The 24,694-nt window shown below is 40.0% G+C and overlaps 1 protein-coding gene across 1 annotated transcript in view; it reads left to right on the top strand.

Moving 5' to 3' along the window:
• The window catches only part of gk5 (glycerol kinase 5), a 69,429-nt gene that overhangs the window by 19,058 nt on the left and 25,677 nt on the right, over positions 1-24,694 (top strand). The window contains 4 exon segments of the mRNA XM_052018978.1: positions 2,282-2,375; positions 6,240-6,315; positions 11,432-11,525; positions 14,322-14,453. Coding sequence (XP_051874938.1) covers positions 2,282-2,375; positions 6,240-6,315; positions 11,432-11,525; positions 14,322-14,453 — 396 coding nt within the window.

The raw sequence follows: 24,694 nt of genomic DNA, 5'->3' as shown, positions 1-24,694 counted from the left end.
CCACGGAGTCAAGCTGCGCAGCTGCTTTGAGCGTCCTATGGACTCAGACCCCAAGATCCCTTTGATCCTCCACACTGCCAAGAGTCCTGCCATTAAGACTATATTCTGCCATCGTACTTGACCTACCAAAATGACCCATAGTTTTTGGGGTTAATGTTTAAGATTTAACATTTTTACTTCTAACATTCTAACACTTTTACTTTTACTTTTCTTATTATAAGTTGTTATTAATAAAGTAGTTTTTAACACTGATACATGACTCTTTTGTTGCTGGTTCGTAACACATTTGATTATTGTTTATTGCTCGTTCTTGACTGGGACCACGTCATCTATTCTGTAGTGTTGTGATTTGTGTGGAGATGGCTGATTAGACCATCTGGGCTTGAAAGTTTCACACAGGTGATAGTGGTGTTGGAATACTGTAGAAATGATAGTTCTTGATTTTTGAGATTCTTTTCTTTGCTTCCTCCATTCTAGCTTCCTCATACTTGTTATGCAGGTATACCAAACAGGAGGATCCAGTGTTTGTGGTTCCCAATGGTATGTGTCGATGTTGATTGTTTGCCCTTGGTCAGCTCTCCATAAAGTAGCTGCTTTGATGTTCTGTCATCAGACTTTCTTCCGACATGTTCTGCCCACCTGATTTGTATTTCCCATCAGTGTATAAATGGTGGGGAGGTTTGTGTGGGACAGAATGTGTATCTGAAATCTTGTTTTGCCACTTGATGTGAAGTATTCTGCAGATGGGTTATGTGGAAGTGGTTAAGCTGTCTGGCATGTACTCTGTCCATGTCTCAAAAGCATAGTGGGTATGACAACAGCATAATACATCTTCACCTTGGTCTTTGGGCTGATCCCTCTTTGGTCGCATACTTGGTCTACCTAAAGCAGAGCTGGCTTTTGCAATCCTGTTGTTGACTTCGTCATCAATGTTGACTTATCTTAAGAGAGTGCTGCAAAGGTATGTGAACTGGTCCACAACTGAGCCTCTCACCATTCACAAGGATGTTTGGGTTGTTTGGTGCAGGTTGGTGCATTATTTCTGTCGTCTTTGTGCTAAGTTGCCACTGGTAAATTTGTCCAAGCTTTCCTGCATATCAGCTTCTGAGCTTGCATTGAGTGCAGTCATCAACAAAGAGAAAGTCCCTTAAGGTGGTTTTCTGGTACCTTGGTTTTGGCTGAGAGTCTTCTTGGGTTAAAAAGAGCACAATCAGTCCTGTATCTAAGATTGATTTCTTCTTCTTTACCAGGGTAGGCATGAGAGCTTCACACTAAATGGTGTGGGCACAAGTGTACAGCCTTGTTTCACACTGTTGGTGACTGAGAATGGGTCTGAAGATTCCGTCATCCATTACTCTGGCCAACATACCATCATGGAGTTATCAGACAATTGTACTGAACTTTTTGGGGCAACTGTACTTTGCCATGATCTTCTACGGACCCTCACAAAGTGTTCAAAGGTGGTGAAACGAGCTATAGCTTTGTCCTTGACACTTGGAGTTGTCTTGCTGTGAAGGTCACATCTGCTGTTTCACGCCCTTCACAGAAACAACTTCGGCTTTTCGGAAGTAGGCCTCCCTCGAGTTGTGGTCAGTCTGTTTAGCAGGACTCGAGTGAGAATTTTACCAGCGGTGGAGGGTAAAGAGATTCCTCTGTGATTATTGCAGACTTGACAGTTCCCCTTCTTGTATCATGTGTGTAATTGAGATGTCCTTTAAGTCCTGGAGTGCAATATCCTTGTTCTGTAGCATCTGAAGTAGCTCTGTCCATTTCGCAATCAACAGTAGGCCCCTTCTTTCAAGACTTCTACTGGTATAGTACCGGCTCCTGAAACTTTTCCACACGATAATTGTGGCACTGATTTTTGGATTTTTGCTGTGTTTGGGGTTCAAGGCAAGCAAGGTTTGTTGGAAGTTGTGGCATGCAGTCCATTGTTTTGTCATTAAATATAAATGGTCTATGTAGGACAGAGTTGAAATGCTGAGCCCATCTGTTTCTTTTTGGTAATGAGTGTCAGACCACCTGCACTTAGTGGAGGTGAACCACCAGCTGGCTGAGGACCATGTACAGATCTTAAAGCAGCTTGAGATTTTTCAAGTCTTTCATTTTTATAGAGACACTGTCATGGATGCCATCCGTCTCATTGGCACCTATGGATTTTTTAATTATTTCAGGCCAGGTATTTAGTATTAACTTAAGTGACAGACTACAACGTGCTAAGAATATTTTGTTATATAAATTACCTTTTTCCTCAGTTTGACTAATACCTATTATTTTTCAGTTAAAGGTTTTGTATCCGGAACCTGGTCGGGTGGAAGTCGATCCAGAAACAATGTTTGAACAATTTGTTTCTGTTGTGAAAGAGGCAGTGGCAGGTAAGAAGAAGATTTAAAGTTGAGTATTCTGTTAAGTAAAGAAGACTGCCTTTGCAGTGTCTTCTCTGCTTTTTAATTTTACTTATCAATGACATTCCCAACCCTTGAATATAATCAACCCTCTGAACTTTGTGGCTTGCTAGCCTGTTTTAAAGGACAGTTAAAGCAAACCATATTTCTAGGTGTTGATTCTGAAGCCATGCAACGGCCATATTGAGTGAAAATGACATATTTCCTCCCCTGGAGCATATTTGTGAATCAGATGGGTTTCAGTGGTCCGGTTGTTTCATAATCACTATTAGTGACATTGGGTTTTTATTCCAGTTACTGTACTACTTGAATTTAAATTCAAAAGCTATCAGGATGAAATTCAAATTCACGTCATGCAGTAGTGTGCTAGATGAGTATTCTCAATACCAATCCATACTCTCTTGGATGAGGCTCCTTTTTATTCTGCCAGCTGTGTCTATGCGTTATCCCTTTGGGCCTGGCCAAGGCCAGGAGCTCACTGCATGGAAAAACCTTGGATATGATTCCTTATTCAACTCCATTGTTCTGCCTGCTGCACTCTGGATTTAAACTGTGAGATTGAGCTGAAAAGCATTATTTGTAACCTCATCTGCATATTCTGAACCAAGGGCTGTACATTTGGTTAAATTGAAAGCATTTTCAGGGCCTAAATTTTGTAAAGGTAAAAACTGTGTGAGGCCTGTTTCTTCAGAGTAAATCTGCACTATATTCACTGCACAGATTTCACACTATCGTGCAACCGCAGAGAGCATAACAACAGGATCGTACAGAATGTATCCATGGTTTAATACTGTTGTTGCATTGACTCCAAAAATAAAAAAAATTTCAGTTAATTCATGTAATTTCCTATGTCTCAATTTGTGAGATGAAGAACACGTTTTTGGGGATTTTAAAAAAACAAACAGGATTTTAGAGAGAGCAGGTCTTTAACCTTACTGTAAAGCAAGAAACTGCAGATGCTGGATATCTAGACTAAAAACACAAAATACTGGGAGCACTCAGCAGGGGCAGGCAGTATCTATGTTGTTAGAAATTATTTAAATTTAAATTATTTTAAATGTTCTTGTAGGGCCAAATCAGTCTGGTTCTGTTCCCTGCCCACAGTCTTTGCTTATCTATACTTGGCTTGATGCAGGGAGCTGACTGAGCCGCCCTCTACACTTGGGAAGTAAGATAAGGTATTGTTATTAGTCACACGTACATCGAGAAACACAGTGAAATGCACCTTTTGCGTAAAGTGTTCTGGGGGCAGCCCGCAAGTGTCGCCACACTTCCGGCACCAACAAAGCATGCCCACAACTTCCTAACCTGTACGTCTTTGGAATGTGGGAGGAAACCCACGCAGACACAGGGAGAACGTATAAACTCCTTACAAACAGCAGCCGGAATGGAACCCGGGTTGCTGGTGATAGCAAGGCCTCGGGCAGTGTGCTGGTAAGGGCTCGTATCCCTGTTTCTGCCCTCACCACACCTATACTGTCCCCAGGACATTTGATAGGAGGCGAAGCTGAAAGGAGAATTTCCCTTTCTGTCAAAGTTGGAAAGCTATTTTATATTTGTTCTTTAACGACTGATATTTTAAACTATGTTAAAATCGCTCTTAATTAAATTCTGAATTTGAAATTAATTAAAACATGAAACAATCAGGAATAATTGAAAATATTGAAATCCTGTCTTTTTTTAAAAAGGGAACTTGCCTTCAATTGAATAGAGACGTTGATCCTAGAGTGGGTTTTCATGACCTAGGATCAGAGGGACAGGTCCTGCAGCATCACATTGCTCGATCCAGCCTGACTGGCTCTGCCATTGGACTCGTGGAGCAGATGGTAGATGCAGGTCTGGCGTTTGCTAAATTGGCCCAGTAATACAATCCCAATCCATTATGGGTAAGGAATGTTGGTTCCATTAAGTAAATCAGTCCTCAGTGAGCCCAAGTTAAGGCACCTGGAAACTAGTTACCATAGAGTTTTGTAAAGCCTTTGGTGTGAAGCTGTTTAGCTCATAAAACCTGTATGAAATTAATATGTCTAGTAGTTTAATACAGTAGTCTACCACTGTCTGAAGTTCTTGTATTACATAGAAATATGATTCACTTATGCAGTTTCAAAAAAAAAATTGAGTTGTTGGAAAATATTGTATTTTCCCTTGTTTGCTTCTCACATCGTAAGGCTTTTTTCTTGTTACTTGGAACTAGAATCGGAAATAAGGGAAAACATTTTTGTTTTCGTATAGATTTTGAAATTGTAGAAAAATTACTACCACTTGTCATTATACTCTTTGTTAGATTAACTGGAGAACAGTTCCGTAACTTAAATCAGCAAATGAAACCTATAAGTAGTTGACTATATTAAATTGCAGAACAATTTGCAAATGAATGAGCCTGTTTGATATCAAGTAGTAATTTTCCCTTTCATTTGTCCCTTCGGCTACATGGTCCCAAACTGCAAATCAGTTTCAAGTATTCAACCTTTGCTGATAACATCCTAAGAATACCTTTTTTATCCATTTCTATTCATGACTTGACCTACTTTTGTTCAGAATGTGAATCATTGTCAACTTTTAACTAAATTGATTTTGTTTTGTGGATTAGGGATATATTTGAAGTCGAAGTACTGAAATATTATTGAAAAGTTTTTCCAATTGGTACTCCACTAAGATCCTATTTGAAAGCCAAATTGATCCTATTTGAAAGCCAAATTGATTCCCATGTGACAGTCCAGCAGTGTTGGTATGTTAATAGAAAAAGTACCATTGAAAACAGATGATGGACAATCAATCTTTCAGTCTTTTTTTTTCAAGAATAGTCAGGATGTCTTTAGAGGTAATGTTAATTTTTTTTGCTCAATGTATAACTGCTTCAAAAATTACTTGCAAAGCAAAATATCAGAAGTTTACTATTCAATCAGGTTACCTCAGCCCAGCTCTGATGAAAAGCCCTGAAATCACACCACCTGATATCATCAAGAAACTGTATGAAATACGTTCAAGTTGCTTCAATTTTTTTTCATTCATTCTCAAGATGTGGATCTTGCAGGCTATCATTTATTGTCCTGGAATTGATGACTAGGCCTTTTCAGGGGGGATAACTGGGAGTGAATCACATTTGAAAGAGTTATGGCTCCATTTAAAAATGGTGGACAAGGCATTTTATATAAATAGGCTAACAGTCCAATGCACTTTTGAGGATGGAATGGGTTTGTTGGTCTTCTGGTGTACATAATATTTTCAGTCTTTACCACTTTCTCCTTCCTCATTACAGGAATGTTAGAAATGTTTTATTGCTTATAAGTTGCAGAAACCAATTGGAATCCATTGGACACCCAGCAGTTCTGGAAGGCTGCAGTGTGCTTAGATGTAAGAGAGGTGCTGTTCCACAAGCACTTTACTCTTCATAATGGGTCACTTTAATTCTTCATCCCACTACCATTAGGACCTCTGTCCGTGGTCCCCAGCACTGTTAATTGACTCCAATTCTGACAAAGGGACGACCCGAATCGTTAACTCGGTTTCTCTTTCCACAGATGCAGCCTGACCTGCTGACTGTGTCCAGTGTTTCTTGCTTTTATTTCAGGTGTCAGATATCCAGCATCTGCATTTTTTTTTGTTGATTTTCTGGAACTGGGTATGACCCAAATTTGCTTACTTGATGTGATATTTCACAGGAACAGTCTTCCCATAACTGACCATTACTCTGAAGCCATTTTCACCTCCCATGCTTAAAAATATAGGGTTCCCTGCACTGATGAGCTGCAGCTTCAGTTGAGCTTTATATCAAAATGTCAATCACATTTCAGCTTGCAATACTTGATTAAATGATTCTTTTTGTGTTTCTAGGTTCACAATTACATATGAAGCAGATAGTAGCTCTTGGCATTTCAACGCAGAGGGCAACATTTGTTACTTGGGACAAGTAAGTGATGAGAATAACATACCTCCTGTAGGTTTAAAAAAACTCTGATCTAGTTTCAGACTTGCAGTTGCAAAGTAAGAAATTTAACTGGAAGAAAAAAGATTTGAGCCACACTTCTAATTTTTTTTATTTCTAGGCAGTTGTCTGTCATCTTACCAAAGAGAGTACTTTTTAACCCCGAAAATAATTTGCGGAATGCCTTAAGAAATGTGATTACTTTGCTTCATGGTGCTTTATAAAATCTTCTACTGACTAAACCAAAAACAATAATATCTTCAGGCTTCAGTGTTACAGGGTTCAAATAAAACATCTGGGAGGTGTTAGTTTGAGAGGCATATACAGAAAATAGGTTGTTTGCAAAAGAATTGAACTGTGAAGCTGTTAGAAGAAGCAAAATAGATTTTATTTTTAAACTAACATGATTCAAATTTGACTATCTGAGTCAATGTGACATTTTAAAGTGTGGTTTACAGTGGTGTTGATTTGAATGGTGCCTGCTGGATGTCAGAGGAATATATTGGATTTATTTACCTGATATGCCCTGTAGGTGAACATGTGGTTACGTTGCAGCCATTGGGAATAGGTGGCAGGCTGTGGCTAAACATCGTGACTCTTCCAGCAGCTATGCAATGCTTATTGCCATAATATCTCCAATTTTCTAAACCAGAAGCTGCTTCTGTTTTCCATATCAATATTGCCTTCATAATTTAACAATTGGTGCTGGGGCTGGCCAGCAGTCACCATGTTTTGCCATTCAGTTGGCTCTTAATTGATCTATACCCGAGACTGGCTTCATTCTCTTCAGACAAAAAACTTGATATCTGCCTTGGAAATTCTAAATGTCTAAATATCCCACTTTTTGAGGGAAGTGTTTCAAATTTCTACCTTGTTTGTATGAAGAAATATTTCCTTTCTAAATAGCCTACTACTAAATTTCAGCTTGTGCTCCACATTCTTAATTTCCCTTACCAGAAGAAATAGTTCCTCTGTGTGGATTCTAATGTTTCTTCTATTTAAATATCCCAGGTTCTTCACTCAATGTAATGCAGGCCAGATTTATGTAGCCTGTCTTTATGTTCTGGTTGCAGTTTGTTACAGCTTTGTAGGAGTTGTACTGCCAAGTTTTACCAAATCAAATATGCCACTAAAATTTTAAATACACATGGTATTTATGTGCCTCCTTATCATAGAATCAAAACATCTAAATTTGCTTCCCTTTGCAAATTCCTTTTGGCATGCAGTGATGCTGCATAAGCAGATTAGCATAAGGGAAAAGCCAGTTATTGTACATGTTTATGAGGGAAATGTTAACTATGACACAGCTTAATCTCAAATTGTATCAAGCAATTTTTAACACTTTGTTCAATAGGTAGCCAGGCTTGCAGCTGACTTTTCAAGGGCATGGTTTTGAGAAAGCAGCTAATCTTCAATAATGGGACTGTCAGTATACGTTATTTGCCTAAATTCCACAATAGCACTTGAACCATTAAATGTGAACCACTAAAACTACAGACCTAGGTACCTCCTTATTTAGTCTTCGTTAATTCTAATGGAGAATGTGAAGCCTACACTTAAATTTACACATCTCCAACAGTAACATTGTGGATGATCTTTTCAGTCTGCAAATTATAATAAGAGAATACATTTCTTCAGCTGTGTGTGCATGCATATCTTGCCTGCAATCAGAGCATGGGGAAATTGCCCACATTCCTTGGACAGGTCAGGACCTATAGGATAGGACAGGTCTACAGGTTAGGGTCCGAAACTGGAGCAGGGCTAATTTTGGTGGAATTAGGCAGGATCTAACAGAGGTCAATGGAAATAAATGGCAATGTTTTGGAGGACATTCGTATTACCAGGAAGGAGATATTTGCAGCCTTACAGCACATTTAGGTAAATAAATCCCCAGGGCCTGACAGAATGCAGCCTCGGACTTTGTGGGAGGCAAGAGAAAAAATTGCGGAGGCCTTTAAGGAGATATTTGCTTCATCATTAGCCACTGGTGAAGTTCCGGAAGAATGGAAGGTGGCTAATGTTGTTTCGTTGTTTAAGAAGGGTAGCAAGGATAAACCAGGAAACTACAGGCCAGTCAGGCTGACGTGAGTGGTGGGGAAGTTACTGGAGGGAATTCTGAGGAACATGCATTTGGATAGATAGTCTGATTAGGAGGAGTCAGCATGGCTTTGTGCATGGAAGATCGTGCTTGATGAACCTTTTAGAATTTGTTTTGGAAGAGGTAACAAAAAAGGTAGATGAGGGTAGGGTGGTGGATGTTGTTTATTTGGAAAAATTGCAGATGCTGGAAATCTGAAATAAAAGTAGAAAATGTCAGAATTACTTAGCAGGTCAATCAGCATCTGTGAAGAAAGAAACAAAGTTCACATTTCAGATTGAAGACTCATCAATGCCAGACAAGACTTGAATCTCAAGGACAGGACTGCGTGAGGGCGCAGCTTTCCTCCAGTAATGACTGGTCTGGCATTTTAAATCTTTAAGTAGCACTTGAACCTCAGCACAGTTGTTCTAGTCAGTGACTTTAACTTCACCAATATTGACTGGGACTATGTTAGTGCCTGATGGTTAGATGGGGCAGGATTTGTTTGGTGCATCCAGGAGGGTTTCCTGAAACAGTATGTCAAAAGACCAACCAGGGTAGGGGACATACTACACCTTGTATTGGGAAATGAGCCTGGCTAGGTGATCAGTTTCAGTCGGAGAGTATTTTGGGAACAGTGATCATAACTCCATAAGTTTTCAGATGGTCATGGATTAGAGTGCAGCCTGTAGGTGCAGGGAGGTGCTAATTATAACACTTGTATTGGGAGAAGTCTAATTATAACTGTTGTGTTGGGAGAAGGCTAACTATAAACACTGTTAGGCAGGAGCTCGAGAGAGTAGATTGGGAGTGGCTGTTTTTGGGCAAGTCCACATCTGACGTGGGAGTTGTTTAAAGGCCAACTGGTCAGATTTCTGGACCAAAATGTTCCTTTAAGGAAGAAAGACAAGGATGGCAAGATATTTTGTAAATTTAGTCTAAAAGAAAAAGGAAGAATCCATGAGCTTTAGGAAACTGAAATCAGACAGGGCCCTTGAGGAATATAAGGGAAGCAGGAGAGCATTTAAACAGGGAATGAGGAGGGCTAAAAGGGGCCATGAAATATCCTTGGCAAGTATGATTAAGGAGAATGCCAAGTCATTTTATACATATGTTAAAATCAAGAGGGTAGTTATGCAGAGGTAGGACCACTGAAGGATGAAGGAGGGAATTTGTGCCTGGAGCCAGAGGAAGTGTGTGAGATACTAAATAATTACTTTGGGTTAATATTTTCGAAACAGGACGTAGAGGATAGTGAGATCAGGGAGGGGCATGCTGATATTCTAGGGCATGTTGATGTCAAGGTGTTGGGTCTCAAGAACATTTAAGATGGATGAGTCCCCAGGGCCTGATGGGTTCTATCCCAGATTATTGCGAGAAGCAAGAGAGGAGACAGCTGAGGCCTTGACAGGGATCTTTGTGTCTTTAGCCACAGGCAAGGTCCCAGAGGACTGGAGGATAGCCAAAGTTGTTCCTCTGTTTAAGAAGGGCAACGGGGACCAACCAGGAAATTTTTGGACAATAAGCTTTGCATAAGTGATAGGAAAATTATTGGAGAAGATTCTTGGGGATAGGATTTACTCTCATCTGGAAAAGCATAGACTTGTTAGGGATGGTTAGCATGGCTTTGTGTGGGTGAGGTCATGTCTTACAAATTTTGAGTTTTTTGAAGAGGTAACAAAGATGTTTGAGAATAGGGCAGTGAATGTTGTACATGGACTTTAGTAAAACATTGGACAAGGTCCCTCATGATGGGCTGATCCAGAAGATTAAGATGCATGGGATCCTTGGAGACTGTTAGATTGGATTGGAGATTGTCTTGTCCACGGAAAGCAGAGGGTAGTGGTCGACAGGACTTACTCCGGTTGGACGTCTGCGACCAGTGGTGTTCCGCGGGGATCAGTGCTGAGATCTCCACTGTTTATAAATTATTTGGACAAAAATGTAGGTGGTCTGATTAGTAAGTTTGCAGGTGACATGGAAATTGGTGGAGTTGTGAATAGTGAGAGAGGTTGTTAAAGGATTGATGTACAGAGGGATCTTGGTGTAAGTCCATAGCTCCCCGAAAGTGGCAACACAAGTAGATAGGGTGGTAAAGAAGGTGAACGGCATACTTGCCTTCATTGATCAGGGCATTGAGTATAAAAGTTGGCAAGTCGTGTTGCAGCTGTATTAAACTTTGGTTCGGCCACATATGGAGTAATGTATGCAGTTCTAGTCACCACATTACAGGAAGGGTGTGGAGGCTTTGGAGAGGATGCAAAAGTGTTTCACCAAGATGTTGCCTGAATTGGAGACTATTAGCTAGAAGGAGAGAGAGGACAAACTTGGGTTGCTTTCTCTGGAGCATCAGAGGCTGAGGGAGTGAACTGATACAAGCATGTAAAATTATGAAAGGCAAGGGGTAGGTTGACTTGTTTTCCCAGGGTGGAAATGTCAAATACTAGAGGGCATAAGTTTGAGGTGAGAGACAGGAAGTTTATAAAGGAGATTTGCAAGGTAGGTTTTTTATACTGAGAGTGAGGGGTGTGTGGAACTCACTGCCGCGGTGGTGCTGGAAGTAGATACGATAGCAGCATTCAGGAGGCATTTAGACAGGCACATGAAGGGCAGGGAATGGGGGGGGATATAGAACATATTCAGGCAGTTGGGATTAGTTTAAATTGGCATCATGGTTGACACACAGATTGTGGGTCCAAGGTCCTGTTCCTCTGCTGTTCTGTTCTATGTTGTGTTGTGAAAGCATGTGTGATTCAAAGGTCATGCAGTAACAGGAGAGTGAAAGTTAACCTGCAGGGACAAATGCTGCTTGACCTGTTGAGTATCTCCCAGAATTTTCTGTTTTTATTATTGATAAACTTCTGATTTATCTTTTATAAATTTCTTTTGCAACATCTGTTCTTTATGCATTTGTAACATTTGCAGCTCAGATGTTTGTAATATTTTGGTCTTTAAGTTTTCAGAGATGTCATTGGCATTGTGTTCTCTTTACCACTCCCATGTTCTGTATCTGTGTTGCAGGAGAACAGGAAAACCATTTCACAACTTTATCTGCTGGCAGGACCTTCGAGCAGTTGACCTTGTGAGATCGTGGAACAGCTCATTGCTACTTTGGGTAATGTGGACAAATTATAATTGGGAGTTGCTGGGCAAGTTTGCTGTATTTTGGCAGCCGTATCTGATTGTTGAAGCTTTGAGTTATGTCAATTATATTCTGTTTGCATAATATCACACAGGATGTAATTTTGAAACTGCTTGAATTCAAATAACCTAAAAGTTATTGTACAACTCCTAAGATGACTTAAGATACAAATAGATATGTGGAAAGCACAGGAAACAACTTCAAGTTGTTGACTTTGTTTTTCTCAGCTATGCTCTAGAATTTTTACACCAGTAATTCATAGGCCTTGTAATTCCTCTAGTGAGTAGCAGTCAGAGACTTGGCAGACTATTCCATCATGAACCATTACATGTCAGCTCAATCTGAGCTCAGCCAGTGCTCTCTTAATATCCAATGCCAAATCTGGGGATGAGAAGTGCACAGGTGCAGACCAGAAACATCGTCCATCGTTTTACCTCTGCAGATGCTGCTTGACCCACTGAATTCCTCCAGCAGTTTGGGTTTGTTTTTAAAAGCTTATTTTCTTTATTTTGCCTATCAATGTTTCTTGATGCTTGGGTGTTGCAGCCAAGGACAGAGGCCCCAGATTAACAAGCTGCAATTGAGATCAGACCCATATGCTGCACCCTGGTGTACTCCTATTATGGGGCAAGATTGCTTTAACCCTGGCCCATTTCTTGTGGTCATGACAAGTGCTAGCCCCAGGCTGTTATAAATTGTTGCTGCCCCACGGCTTCTAATAAACTGTTGGCTTTACTACCATGTCCTTTCGCTCATGGCCTGCTGTGCCCTGTGGTCACTGGGCTGCAAGTGGTAGGAGCTAGAGCCCTGCCCATGGACTGCCTTGATGGCCTGGTGACAGCTTGTGCTGTCAAGGTCTCTTCTACTGTTTCTGAATGTCTCTGATAACCAGTTGGGCCAAAAAAGATTTAAAATTATTTAAAAGAATGAATTTATTTAAGAACACATGAACAGCTATTAATTAAAAAATAGAAATATATATTGAAATAAAGAAAATATTAAAAAAAGCAAACAAAAAAACAATTTGTTGGAGGAGCCCAGCAGGTAAAGCAGCATCCGTAGAGGGAAATGGACAGTCGACATTTTGGGTCAAGACCCTTCCTCTGGACTGGGTCAGGTTTTTGCTCCAGATTCCAGCATCTGCCGTCTCTTGTCTCCTCTGAACATAAAAAGACTGGCCTTTTAATTAAAGGTTGACAACTCTGTTTAAATGCATAGGGCTGAGCTTGATGCATCGGCTGTTGGTGCACAAAGCTAAAGGGCCCGATTATGTACTGTATCCAGCCTTTGGCTCAGCAACCTTGAGTGTTCTGGACCCAATGATGAGTGTTGGGTCAGTGCAAGAGATCAGATGCTCTCACGTCAGTGCATTTCCTACTTCCACACTGCAGTGCACAGGTTCAGCAGTGTGCAACTTGCTGCCAGCCAGCAGTTGTTTGTGAACCTAATGGCTCATTTTAGCATGCTCCAGTGTCTATTACCCTCAAGATGGGTTCCTGATTTCAAGTTGTTTATGAACTGAAAGCGGGGCCGTTTCCTGACTGGAAGATGAGAAGGAAGGAAGTGAGATTGGAGGGGAAGTTCCACCCTTGTGCTCTCTTAGTTCAGCTGTACCATTAGTAAAAAAAACTTGGAACAAGGTCAATAAATGACCCTTCGTATTGGAGAACCTGAAAGAATGGCGAAGGATAAAACGACTGTCAAAGTAAAAAAAAAAGTCGAGTAAAGTTTGTGTTATCAGTAATGCTAAAACAAAATGTTGCTCTAATTTTAGTTGCTTGCTCAAAAATGATATTCAGAATAGCCATATTACATGATAGTAAAAGTATCCAAGGCATTCACAAACTTTTAAAAACAAAAGCCAAGGTGTGTCTTCCCCATATCAGTCTGCCAATCTCTGGGTACCTTGTGTCACTGCATCCATGGTGGGTGTAGTAGTATTGTTCTGACTGAGATATTTCACCTGGCCACCTTTTGCAGTTTGTATCCCATTGCTTAAACCTTTTATAAGAAAATAAAAAAGCCAATTCCATCAGCTCAGAATATGAGCAATGTTATTTTTTTCTGCTAAGCTGGCTCCTGCCAATGTAACAATGATGTGTTGACCACTTTAAAATAGAGAGGTCTGGTTACGTAAAATGAGCAGGACAGAAATGGCCTGTTTGGTTAGTCTGACAGTATTTAGGTCCCCTTGAGCCTTCCACCTCTTTCCACCTAATTCTAATCTTGTACTCCTTTTTGGTTTTTAATGGAAGTTTCTAAACTTTTTTGTTTCTTTTATCAGTTCGATGCATGTAAAGGGAACGATAGCTTAAATTATACTACTTTATATCACACAATTTTCTTTAGTGTTCCAAACTAATGCCAGCTCTCATTTCTTTTACTTGTTCCTTGCTCATTGTCCTGAGCAGAAGGAAGATCCTATTTTATTAATTCAGTTTAATTTGGAGACTGAAGACAACTGATCTTGCCTTCTGAGACATTCTTCCTAAGTTTAGAATGATGAGACAGCACAATAGCATTGTACACAACTAACTCAATTACTGTTATGACAGTCTTTCCATGGTGCGAAACATTTCCAGATGAGATTGGAACAGACTGTCCAGAAAACTAATAAAATTCCCTAGCAAGGTGTTGCATCAGACCCAAAGGTTTAACTATAGCTCTGGTTGGAACAATATTGCATGAAATTCATTAACACATTTGACCTTGAGTCTGAGTTGTGGATTTTACAGAATAATTGAATTATTCTCTTTTTCTTTCTTGTAGTTAATTCATAGATGCAGTGCCCTGCTCCATTTTCTCTCCAGACAGAAACGCTTCTTAGCTGCGAGTGTGATCCAGTTCTCCACACAGCATGTATCCCTTCGTTTAGCTTGGGTTCTCCAAAATATAAAACAGGTAAGAAACGGTGACTTTGGAAGTTGATTTGTGCTGAGAGGACTCGAAGCAACAACGCTATGTGAGATTGAAAATATACTTTGAAGTACATGATCTTTAAAATTGAAAATCCAAGCCAAGGAATCAAAAGGTTATGCACAATAGGTTTTGATTCTTTGATGTGAATTTTCAGTTTTAAAGATGATCTACACCATCAGGTTTCAAAATAGAGGCAAAACAAAACATTATGATCAAGTATTAATATAAATAACTTCCATTTCTATCAAGTCATTAGGATATCCTGAAGTTCTTCATAGGCAGTGAAGTAGTTTTGATGGGTTATCCCTTAAGAACGGCTGACAATTACATGGGTGCTTCCAAGCTGTAAGAAGTAGAAGCAAGAGTGGGCTATTTGTTCCCTTGTGCCAGCTCTGCTGTTCAAATACATTGTGACTAATATTTTATATCTGCCATTTTTCTGCATAAACCCTATCCCTTCCCTTGATGTCAAAAATTCTTAATACATTGAGCCTACACAGCTTTCAGGTAGGGAATTCCAAAGGTTCACTGCTTTTCAATTTCCAATTTCAGTCCTAAGTAGTTGATCCCTTATTTTTAAGCTATTTTTCCTGGCACCTGAGCCAGGGAAAATGTACGTTTTTGTAAACCTGAGAGTACAGGCATGGTCTGCTTAATCTCTCCTCTGCAAACACTCCATGGTAGGAATCAATCTGGTGAATCTTCTTTGTCTTTCCTCGAAAGCAAGTATATCCTTGGGCAGGGACACAGTATTCTTGATGCAGTCTTACCAGGGCTCCTTATTTCCACTTTGTCTGATAATAACAGACTTCTATTTCAGTATGTTTATGTATTGCATTTAGTTATTTATTGAATGTGGACAGTAACAAGTTCCAATTCCTTATTCCACCAGAAATTGTCACTCTATTGCTGCAACTTCCTTCCTTTTGGGCTGTGATCAATCTGACCAAAGTTCCATCCACTTGGTAGATGGATGGTTTGTATTCTTTTAAACTCCTAGGTTACTCCAGTATTCCCTTGGAATTTTATGAAGATGAACACCATTTCACTACCACAATTTTATATTCCTATTCCATGAGCAAATCATACAAGCATTATGTGGGGATTTCTTCTGTAATGTGTAGGATGGTACAGCCTTAACTAATCTATAAATCCGCTCATGAACTTTCCCCAGACTAACTTGAAATTTCTTCCAACCCTCTGTCTAGCCTCTTCTAGTACTGGCCTTCTGTGTGCATGCTAATCTTTGCACTCCTCTGTTGGCAACCATTATACTAATCTTCTTTGGAATTCTTTCTATGGTCATTTCCATGGTACTACATGTTGCTGTTTTTAAAACCATCCACAAAACTAATCTCTCTGACAAACTACAGTCTGCTCCCCCAACAGTTTCTTTCCAAAAGAATTTGTTTCTCCGATCAAACTTGAAGCTTTTGTATTTTAATTTATTGGATGTGTAAGAAAGAGGGGGAAGGTGAAACATGAAGAAATAGTTGGAGAAACAGTTAGAAATAGTTGAATGGAAACCACTCGTATGATATTTAGAGCCACGTTGAATCGAATGGAGAAATTGTTAGGACTTTCTTTGCCCACCGGTTATGCTATGGATAAGTTAACTGGAACAATTATAGATGGTTGCAATTCCTTTTTATAGTGAGATTGATGCCTTACTTTTATATTTAGCACCAAGTTTAGTCAATTTCTTTGATATGAAACTGACTCACTTAGGTTGTTAGGAAGTGCCAGTGATGTTTCCTTTTTAGAAATCTGTTACAGTAGAAAAATCACGGACTGGTTTGTAACAGTAAAGATATCTAAGCTTCCGGCTCATCAATGACTGCTTTGGTGCTGTTTCCCCACTCAAACAGAATTTGAAAATGTCATTACTTTTGCTGCTGGTTTCTACCCTGCTCATTTACAGTATGCCTGTGTATGTATGAATGTATCTGTGTACGTGGATGAGCATGTGTGTTACACACTCAGTCATACTTCAGATTGAGCACATCTATCTACTTGATGGTAGGTTGCTGCCACATTTATTTAGTAAATTTTTTTTACTCCACAGTGCAACCTCATTATAAAATGAAAAATGTGTGTGGTGCCTATAAGTTTGTCTGAATTTGTGAATGGATGTGCAGCTCTCTGGTGGCAGAGAATGATACTGCAACTCAGTAATGTGCAAGAGAAACCCACAACAGTGGAACAAAGTTGTTCATTTTAGCAGGCCTCTTCCTATCACTGGTATCTTGCAGTCTTCTGACCAATTTCCTGATGTTGACAACCAATGAATGGTCAAGCATCCAAAAATATAAAGCTTTGATTTTTTTTTAAAAAAACTAAAAATTCAATTATAGAATTTCACATGTAAATCATCTTGTGCAATTGCAGATGTAAATTTAGTGACACAGAATCTTTAGCTCTTAGGCTGTGGAAGGGAAGGTTTTAAATATTTGCTTGCAGGAGGTGCATGTCATTGGAAAGGCTGACATTTACTGTCCATCCATGATAACCGTATGTACTTGTGTATGGAATTATCTGTTTTGACAGTACGCAAACAAAAGCTTTTTCATTATATCTCGGTACATGTGACAATAATATACCAATACCCTACCTTGGAGTAGCTTGCTAGGCCAAAATAGAGTACATAAGAGTCAGCTAATCACATTGGTTGTTCTGGAGTTGCATATAAACTAAACTGGCTAAAGATATCTGATTTCCTCCTGTGAAGAACATCGAACCAGATCGGCTTGCATAATAGTAGAGTTATTTTATTGCTACCACAACTGATCATTAGCTTTCATTGCCAAATTTGTATTCCTAAGCTGCCATGTTGAGATTTGAACTTGTGTCCCTGAATCAGTAGTACAAGTATCTGGATACTGGACAAATAACTATTGTGCTATCATACTCCAAATAAATAAATGACTCAATTCAGTTTTTCTGCCAGTGCTAATTTTTCTTTCACTCATCAATGATGATGGAGTCCTTTTAAGATGATTTCTCATGAGAATTGTGATTGTTCCATGTTCCACAAACACCATTATGAGTATAGTTATGGGGAATGCTGTACCCAGGTTACTGTCAGGTTGTCAAAGTTCTTGAGTAAAGTTAGTCAGTCATACAGCACAGATAAAAGTCCTTTGGCCCATGCCGTGTCCATGCCGACCAAGACGTATATTCAATATTTTAAAATCTTTTTATTGAATTTCAAATTAATATACATAACAATAATTATACATATGTGAAGAGATTGGGATAACAGTTAGTATTTATACTCACAAGGAGTAAAATATGTCATCTAGACCTCCCACTCTCTTGCTAAGTGTACAGAATGCAAAAAGAAATTGAAAAAAAATTTGATTATATGGAAAGAAAAACCTCAATCAAAAAAAATGTAATAGACAAATGAAAACCAAAAACTTCAAAGAAAAAAAACTGGACTGTTATTTCTTAGATTAAAAAAAATTATATAATCAGCTCTGCTCCTCTCTATTCAAAGGTTATCGAAAGGGATTCGAAAAAGGTCAGCTTATATCCTATGGAAATATTGAATAAATGGACTCCAAACTTCCTCAAATTTAAGTGAGGATTAACAGTACCACTCCTAATTTTTTTCTAAGTTTAAACATGTTATAGTTTGAGAAAACCATTGAAATGTAGTAGGGGGTGTAGGGTCCTTCCATTTAAATAGAATGGATCTCTTGGCCATTAATGTAACAAAAGCAATCCTACGACAAGCAGAAGTGGATAAAGGGCCAGAATCCATCATTGGTAACCCAAAAATTGCAGTAATAGGATGGGGTTGTAGATCAATATTCAATACAGTTGAAATATATTAAAAATGTCTTTCCAGTGTTTTTCCAAAAGAAGACAGGACCAAAACGTGTGTCAGGGAAGCCACCTCCGAATTACATCTGTCACATATAGGATTTATGTGATGATAAAAACAAGCTAACTTTTCCTTCGACGTATGGGTCCTATGAACCACCTTAAACTCTAAGAGAGTGTCTAGCACATATTGAAGATGTATTAACTAATTGGAGAATTTTCTTCCATGTCTCTGTAGGTAAGAGTATCTGGAGTTCTCTTTCCCATTCATTCTTAATTTTATCAAGTGTCTCTAGATGTATTTTCATAATCAGATCATAAATTATTGCTATCAAGCCCTTCTAATAAGGATAACTCTAGTTAGGCCACACTTAGAGTACTGTGTTCAGTTCTGGTCGCCTCATTATAGGAAGGATGTGGAGGCGTTGGAGAGGGTGCAGAGGAGATTTACCAGGATGCTGCCTGGATTGGAGAGTATTGAATATGAGGAGAGGCTTAAGGTGCTAGGGCTTTATTCACTGGAAAGGAGGAGGATGAGAGGAGACATGATAGAGGTATATAAAATATTGAGAGGAATAGATAGAATAGACAGTCAGCGCCTCCTTCCCAGGGCACCAATGCTCAAGACGAGAGGGCATGGCTTTAAGGTTATGGGTGGGAGGTTCAGGGGAGATGTCAGGGGGAGGTTTTTCACCCAGAGAGTGGTTGATGCATGGAATGCACTGCCTGGGGTGGTGGTGGAGGCAGATACATTGAACAGGTTCAAGAGCTTGTTGGATAGGCATATGGAGGAGTGTGGGATGGGGGAATATGCGGGAGGAAGCGGTTAGGTAGTGTGAGGGTGGTTTGATGGACGGCACAACATGGTGGGCCGAAGGGCCTGTTTTGTGCTGTATGGTTCTATGGATTAAAACCTAAGATTTTTCCTGTAATTTCAGTTTTATATAGTATTGGAAAAGAAGGTAAACTAACTATTTAACAAGTTTCTAATCTGTAAATATCGGAAAAAAAATGTGATCTAGGCAAATTGTATTTATTAGACAACTCTTCAAAAGACATAAAACAGTTATCAATGAATAAATCACAAAAGCATGTTATTCCCTTCATTTTCCATAAAGAAAAAGCTAAGTCAATTCTAGATGGTTGAAAGAAGAAATTAGATTGGATAGGACTTAATAAAATGAATTTTTTCAATCCAAAAAATTTATGAAATTGCATTTACCAAATGCAAGAAGCATCAGGAATAAGGGAGATGAACTGAGAGTTTGTATAAGTACAGAGGACTACGATATTGTGGCTATCACAGAGACATGGCTGACATCAGGGCAGGAATGGATATCGAATATTCCTGGTTTTCAGTGTTTTAAAAGGGATGGAGGGGGGGGAGAAGAGGAGGAGGGGTCTTGATACTGGTCAGGGATACTATTACAGTGGCAGAAATGGTGGATAATGTAGAAGTATCCTCTCTAGAGTCAATATGAGTGGAAGTTAGGAACAAGAAAGGAGCAGTTACTCTACTGGGAGTATTCTATAGGCCCCCCGGTAGCAGTAGGGATACTGCGGAGCAGATTGGGAGGCAGATTTTGGAAAGATGCAAAAATAACAGGGTTATTATAGTGGGAGACTTCAACTTCCCAAATATTGATTGGCACCTGCTTAGTACTAAAGGTTTAGATGGGGCAGAGTTTAAGTGTGTCCAGGACAGATTCCTGTCACAGTATGTTGACAGGCCGACTAGAGGGAATGCCATATTAGATCTAGTTTTAGGTAATGAACTGGGTCAGGTGACAGATCTATCAGTGGGTGAGCATCTGGGGGACAGTGACCATTGCTCCATAACCTTTGGCATTGTCATGGACAGGGATAGGAGCAAAGAGGACAGGAAGATATTTAATTGGGGAAAGGCAAATTATGGGGCTATAAGGCGAGAACTTGAGATTGTAAATTGGGGTGACATTTTTGAGGGGAAATGTACTATAGAGATGTGGTCGATGTTTAGGGATCTCTTGCAGGATGTTAGAGATAAATTTGTCCCAGTGAGGCAGAAGGAATGGCAGGGTGAAGGAACCGTAGGTGACAAGGGAGGTGGAACAACCAGTTAGTAAGAAGGCAGCATATGTAAGGTGTAAGCAGCAAGGATCAGACAGGGCTCGTGAGGAATATAGAGTAGCAAGGAGGGAACTTAAGAAGGGGCTGAGGAGAGTGAGAAGGGGACATGAAAAGGCTTTGGCGAGTAGGGTTGAGTAGAATCTCAAGGCTTTTTACTCGTACGTGAAGGGCAGAAGGGTGGCTAGAGTAAAGGTAGGTCCAATTAAAGACAAAGGTGGGAAGATGTGCCTGGAAGCTGTAGAAGTGGGTGAGGTTCTCAATTAATACTTCTCTTCAGTATTCACCAAGGAGAGGGGTCTTGATGATGCTGAGGACAGTGTTGGTAAGGGTAATGTTCTAGAGTATGTAGATATCAAGAGAGAGGATGTGATGGAGCTGTTAGAAAATATTAGGACAGATAAGTCCCCGGGGCCTGACGGAATATTCCCCAGGCTGCTGTGTGAGGTGAGGGAGGAGATTGCTGAACCGTTGGCTAGGATCTTTGAGCCCTCGATGTCCACAGAGATGGTGCCGGAGGATTGGAGGGTGGCGAATGTTGTCCCCTTATTCAAAAAAGGTAGTAGGGGTAGTCCAGGGAATTACAGACCAGTGAGCCTTGCGTCTGTGGTGGGCAAGCTGTTGGAAAGGATTCTTAGAGATAGGATCTGTGATCATTTAGAGAATCATGGACTGATTAGGGACGGCCAGCATGGATTGGTGAAGGGAAGATCTCGCCTCTCAAGCCTGATAGGGTTCTTTGAGGAGGTGACCAGGAAGATTGATGAGGGTAGTGCAGTAGATGTGGTCTACATGGATTTTAGTAAGGCGTTTGATAAGGTTCTGCATGGTAGGCTTCTTCAGAAGGTCAGAGGCCAAGAGATCCAGGGAGGCTTGGCCGTAGAAAGCAGGGTTGTGGTGGAGGGAGTGCATTTGGATTGGAGGGTTGTGACTAGTGGTGTCCCACGGGGATCGGTTCTGGGACCTCTACTTTTTGTGATATTTATTAATGACTTAGATGAGGGGGTGGAAGGGTGGGTTTGCAAGTTTGCAGATGACACAAAGATCGGTGGTGGTGTGGATAGTGTGGAGGGCTGTGAAGCTTACAGAGGGATATTGATAGGATGCAGAGCTGGGCTGACAAGTGGCAGGTGGAGTTCAATCCGGAGAAGTGTTAGGTGGTACACTTTGGAAGGACAAACTACAAGGCGGAATACAAGGTAAATGGCAGGATTCTGGGCAGTGTAGAGGAGCAGAGGGATCTGGGGGTTCATATCCACAGATCACTGGAAGTTGCCACACAGGTGGATAGGGTAGTTAAGAATGTTTATGGGATGTTAGCTTTCATAAGTCGTGGGATCGAGTTTAACAGCTGCGAAGTAATGATGCAGCTTTACAAAACTCTAGTTAGACCGCAGGATGCTGCCTGGATTAGAGAGTATGGATTATGACGAGAGACTAAGGGAGCTAGGGCTTTACTCATTGGAGAGGAGGAGGATGAGAGGAGACATGATAGAGGTGTACAAAATATTAAGAGGAATAGATAGAGTGGACAGCCAGCGCCTCTTTCCCAGGGCACCGATGCTCAATACAAGAGGGCATGGCTTTAAGGTAATGGGTGGGAAGTTCAAGGGAGACGTCAGAGGGAGGCTTTTTACCCAGAGAGTAGTTGGTGCATGGAATGTGCTGCCGGGGGTGGTGGTGGAGGCTGATATGTTGGTCAATTTCAAGAGATTGTTAGATAAGCATATGGAGGAATTTAAGATAGAGGGATATATGGGAGGAAGGGGTTAGATAGTCTTAGGAGTGGTTTGAAGGTTGGCACAACATGGTGGGCCGAAGGGCCTGTATTGTTCTGTGGTTCTATGGAAATTGAAACCGTATTACTATTTTATGTTTAACTATTGGGTTAATCATTTGTTTACTCAATTTAGTAAGTGCAAAAGGGAGTGAGGCTCCTAAAATAGAAGCTACTGAAAATCCTTGCGCTGATTCATACTCAAGATACACCCATCGAGGACATTGAATTACATCTAAATCTTGTGCCCAGAAAATTAAGTATCTAATATTAATTGCCCAATAGTGAAATCTAAAGTTAGGCAAAGCCATACCACCATCCTTTTTTAATTTCTGTAAATATTTCTTACTTAACCTTGGATTTTTATCCTACCATATATATGAAAGAATTTTAGAATCAATAGAATCGAAAAAGTATTTCGAGGTGAAAGTTGGAACTGCCTGAAATAAATAGAAAAATTTTGGTAAAATATTCATCTTAACCGCATTAATTCGTCCAATCAATGATAGAGACAATGGGGACCATTTAGTAAACAATTGTTTAACATGATCAATTAAAGGTAAAAAGTTAACTTTGAATAAGTCCTTATACTTCTTGGTAATTTTAACACCCAGATACATAAAATAATCAGTCACTAATCTAAATGGTAATTGCCTATAAATTGGGACCTGCATATTTAATGGGAAAAGTTCACTCTTATTAAGATTTAATTTATAACCGGAGAAGACACTAAACTGAGCAAGCAATGATAATGCTTCAGGGATAGATTTCTCTGGGTTAGAGATGTAGAGTAACAGGTCATCTGCATATAGTTATATCTTATGGATCCCCTTTCCATGAGTAATACCAAATATGTTAGAAGAGTCCCAAAAGGCAATTGCCGAGGGTTCCAAGGCAATGTCAAATAATAAAGGACTTAAAGGGCAGCCCTGCCTAGTGCCTCAAAAGCCTGAAAAAGAGGGATCTCTGATTATTAGTAAGTATTGAAGCCATAGGTGTATGGTAAATCAATTTAATCGCGGATAGAAAATTTGGACTAAAATTAAATTTCTCAAGCGTGTTATATAAATATTCCCAATCAACTCTATCAAACGCCTTCTCGGTGTCCAGCGAGGTAACACATTCGGGATTATAGATAAGGGGGTATATACAATATTCATTAACCTCCTAATATTAAAATGCAAATAACGATTCTTAATAAATCCTGTCTGGTCTTCAGAAATTTGTGGAAGTACCTTTTCCAGTCTAGAAGCCAATATTTTGGGAAAAAAATTTTGGAATCCACATTCAGTAGGATCTTTATCCTTTTTGAGAATTAAAGAGATAGTTGCTTCATAAAAGAATTGTGGTAATTTACCTACTGATAGGGCATCTTTTAAAAAAAAATTTTACCTAACCAGGGGGAGAGAAGATCAGAAAAGGATTTTTAAAAATTCAACTGTATACCCATCGTGACCAGGTGTTTTATGACATGTATTCAATCTAATCCCATTTCCCACCACTTGGCCCATATCCTTCTAAACTCTTGTCATAAGAACATAAGAAATAGGAGCAGGAGTAGGCCATCTGGCCCATTGAGCCTGTTCTGCCATTCAGTAAGATCGTGGCTGATCTGGTCGTGGACTCGCTCTGCCTACCTGCCTTTTCCCCATAACCCTTAATTCCCCTACAATGCAAAAATCTATCTAACTGTGTCTTAAATGTATTTAATGAGGTAGTCTCTACTGCTTCCTTGGCAGAGAATTACACAGATTCACTACTCTCTGGGTAACCAGTTTCTCTTCATCTCCATCCTAAATCTATTTCCCCGAATCTTGAGGCTATGTCCCCTAGTTCTAGTCTCATTGACCAGTGGAAAACAACTTACCTGCCCTTTCGTAATTTTGTATGTTCTATAAAGATCCCCTCTCATTCTTCCAAATTCCAGCAAGTATAGTCCCAGGTGACTTAATCTCTCCTCATAGGCTAACCCCCTCGTCTTCAGAATCAACCTGGTGAACCTCCTCTGCACCGCCTCCAAAGCCGGTATATCTTTCCTCAAGTAAGGAGACCAGAACTGTGTGCAATACTTCAGGTGCAGCCTCACCAGTACCCTGTAGAGTTGCAGCATAGTCTCCCTGCTCTTAAATTCAATCCCTCCAGCAGTGAAGGCTAACATTCCATTTGCCGCCTTGATAACCTGTTGCACCTACAAAGCAACCTTTTGCGATTCATGCACAAGCACTCCCAAGTCCCCTTGCACAACAGCATGCTACAGTCTTTTCACCATTTAAATAATCTGATCTTCTATTTTTCTTTCCAAAGTGGATGACCTCACGTTTACCACATACTGCATCTGCCAGATCCTTTCCCACTCACTTAACCTATCTATATCTCTGCAGCTTCTCTGCATCCTCTGCACAGTTTGCTTTGCCACTCAACTTAATGTTATGAGCAAACTTGAATATGTCATCCACATACTTGTCCACATACTTCTTAAATGTACCTAATGTACCTGCCTCAACCACTTCGT

This window comes from Pristis pectinata, chromosome 6, assembly GCF_009764475.1.
Source record: "Pristis pectinata isolate sPriPec2 chromosome 6, sPriPec2.1.pri, whole genome shotgun sequence".
NCBI classification, from domain to species: Eukaryota; Metazoa; Chordata; class Chondrichthyes; order Rhinopristiformes; family Pristidae; genus Pristis; species Pristis pectinata.
The sequence above is the reverse complement of the archived record's forward strand: the minus strand, read 5'-3'. Positions and strand labels throughout refer to the sequence as shown.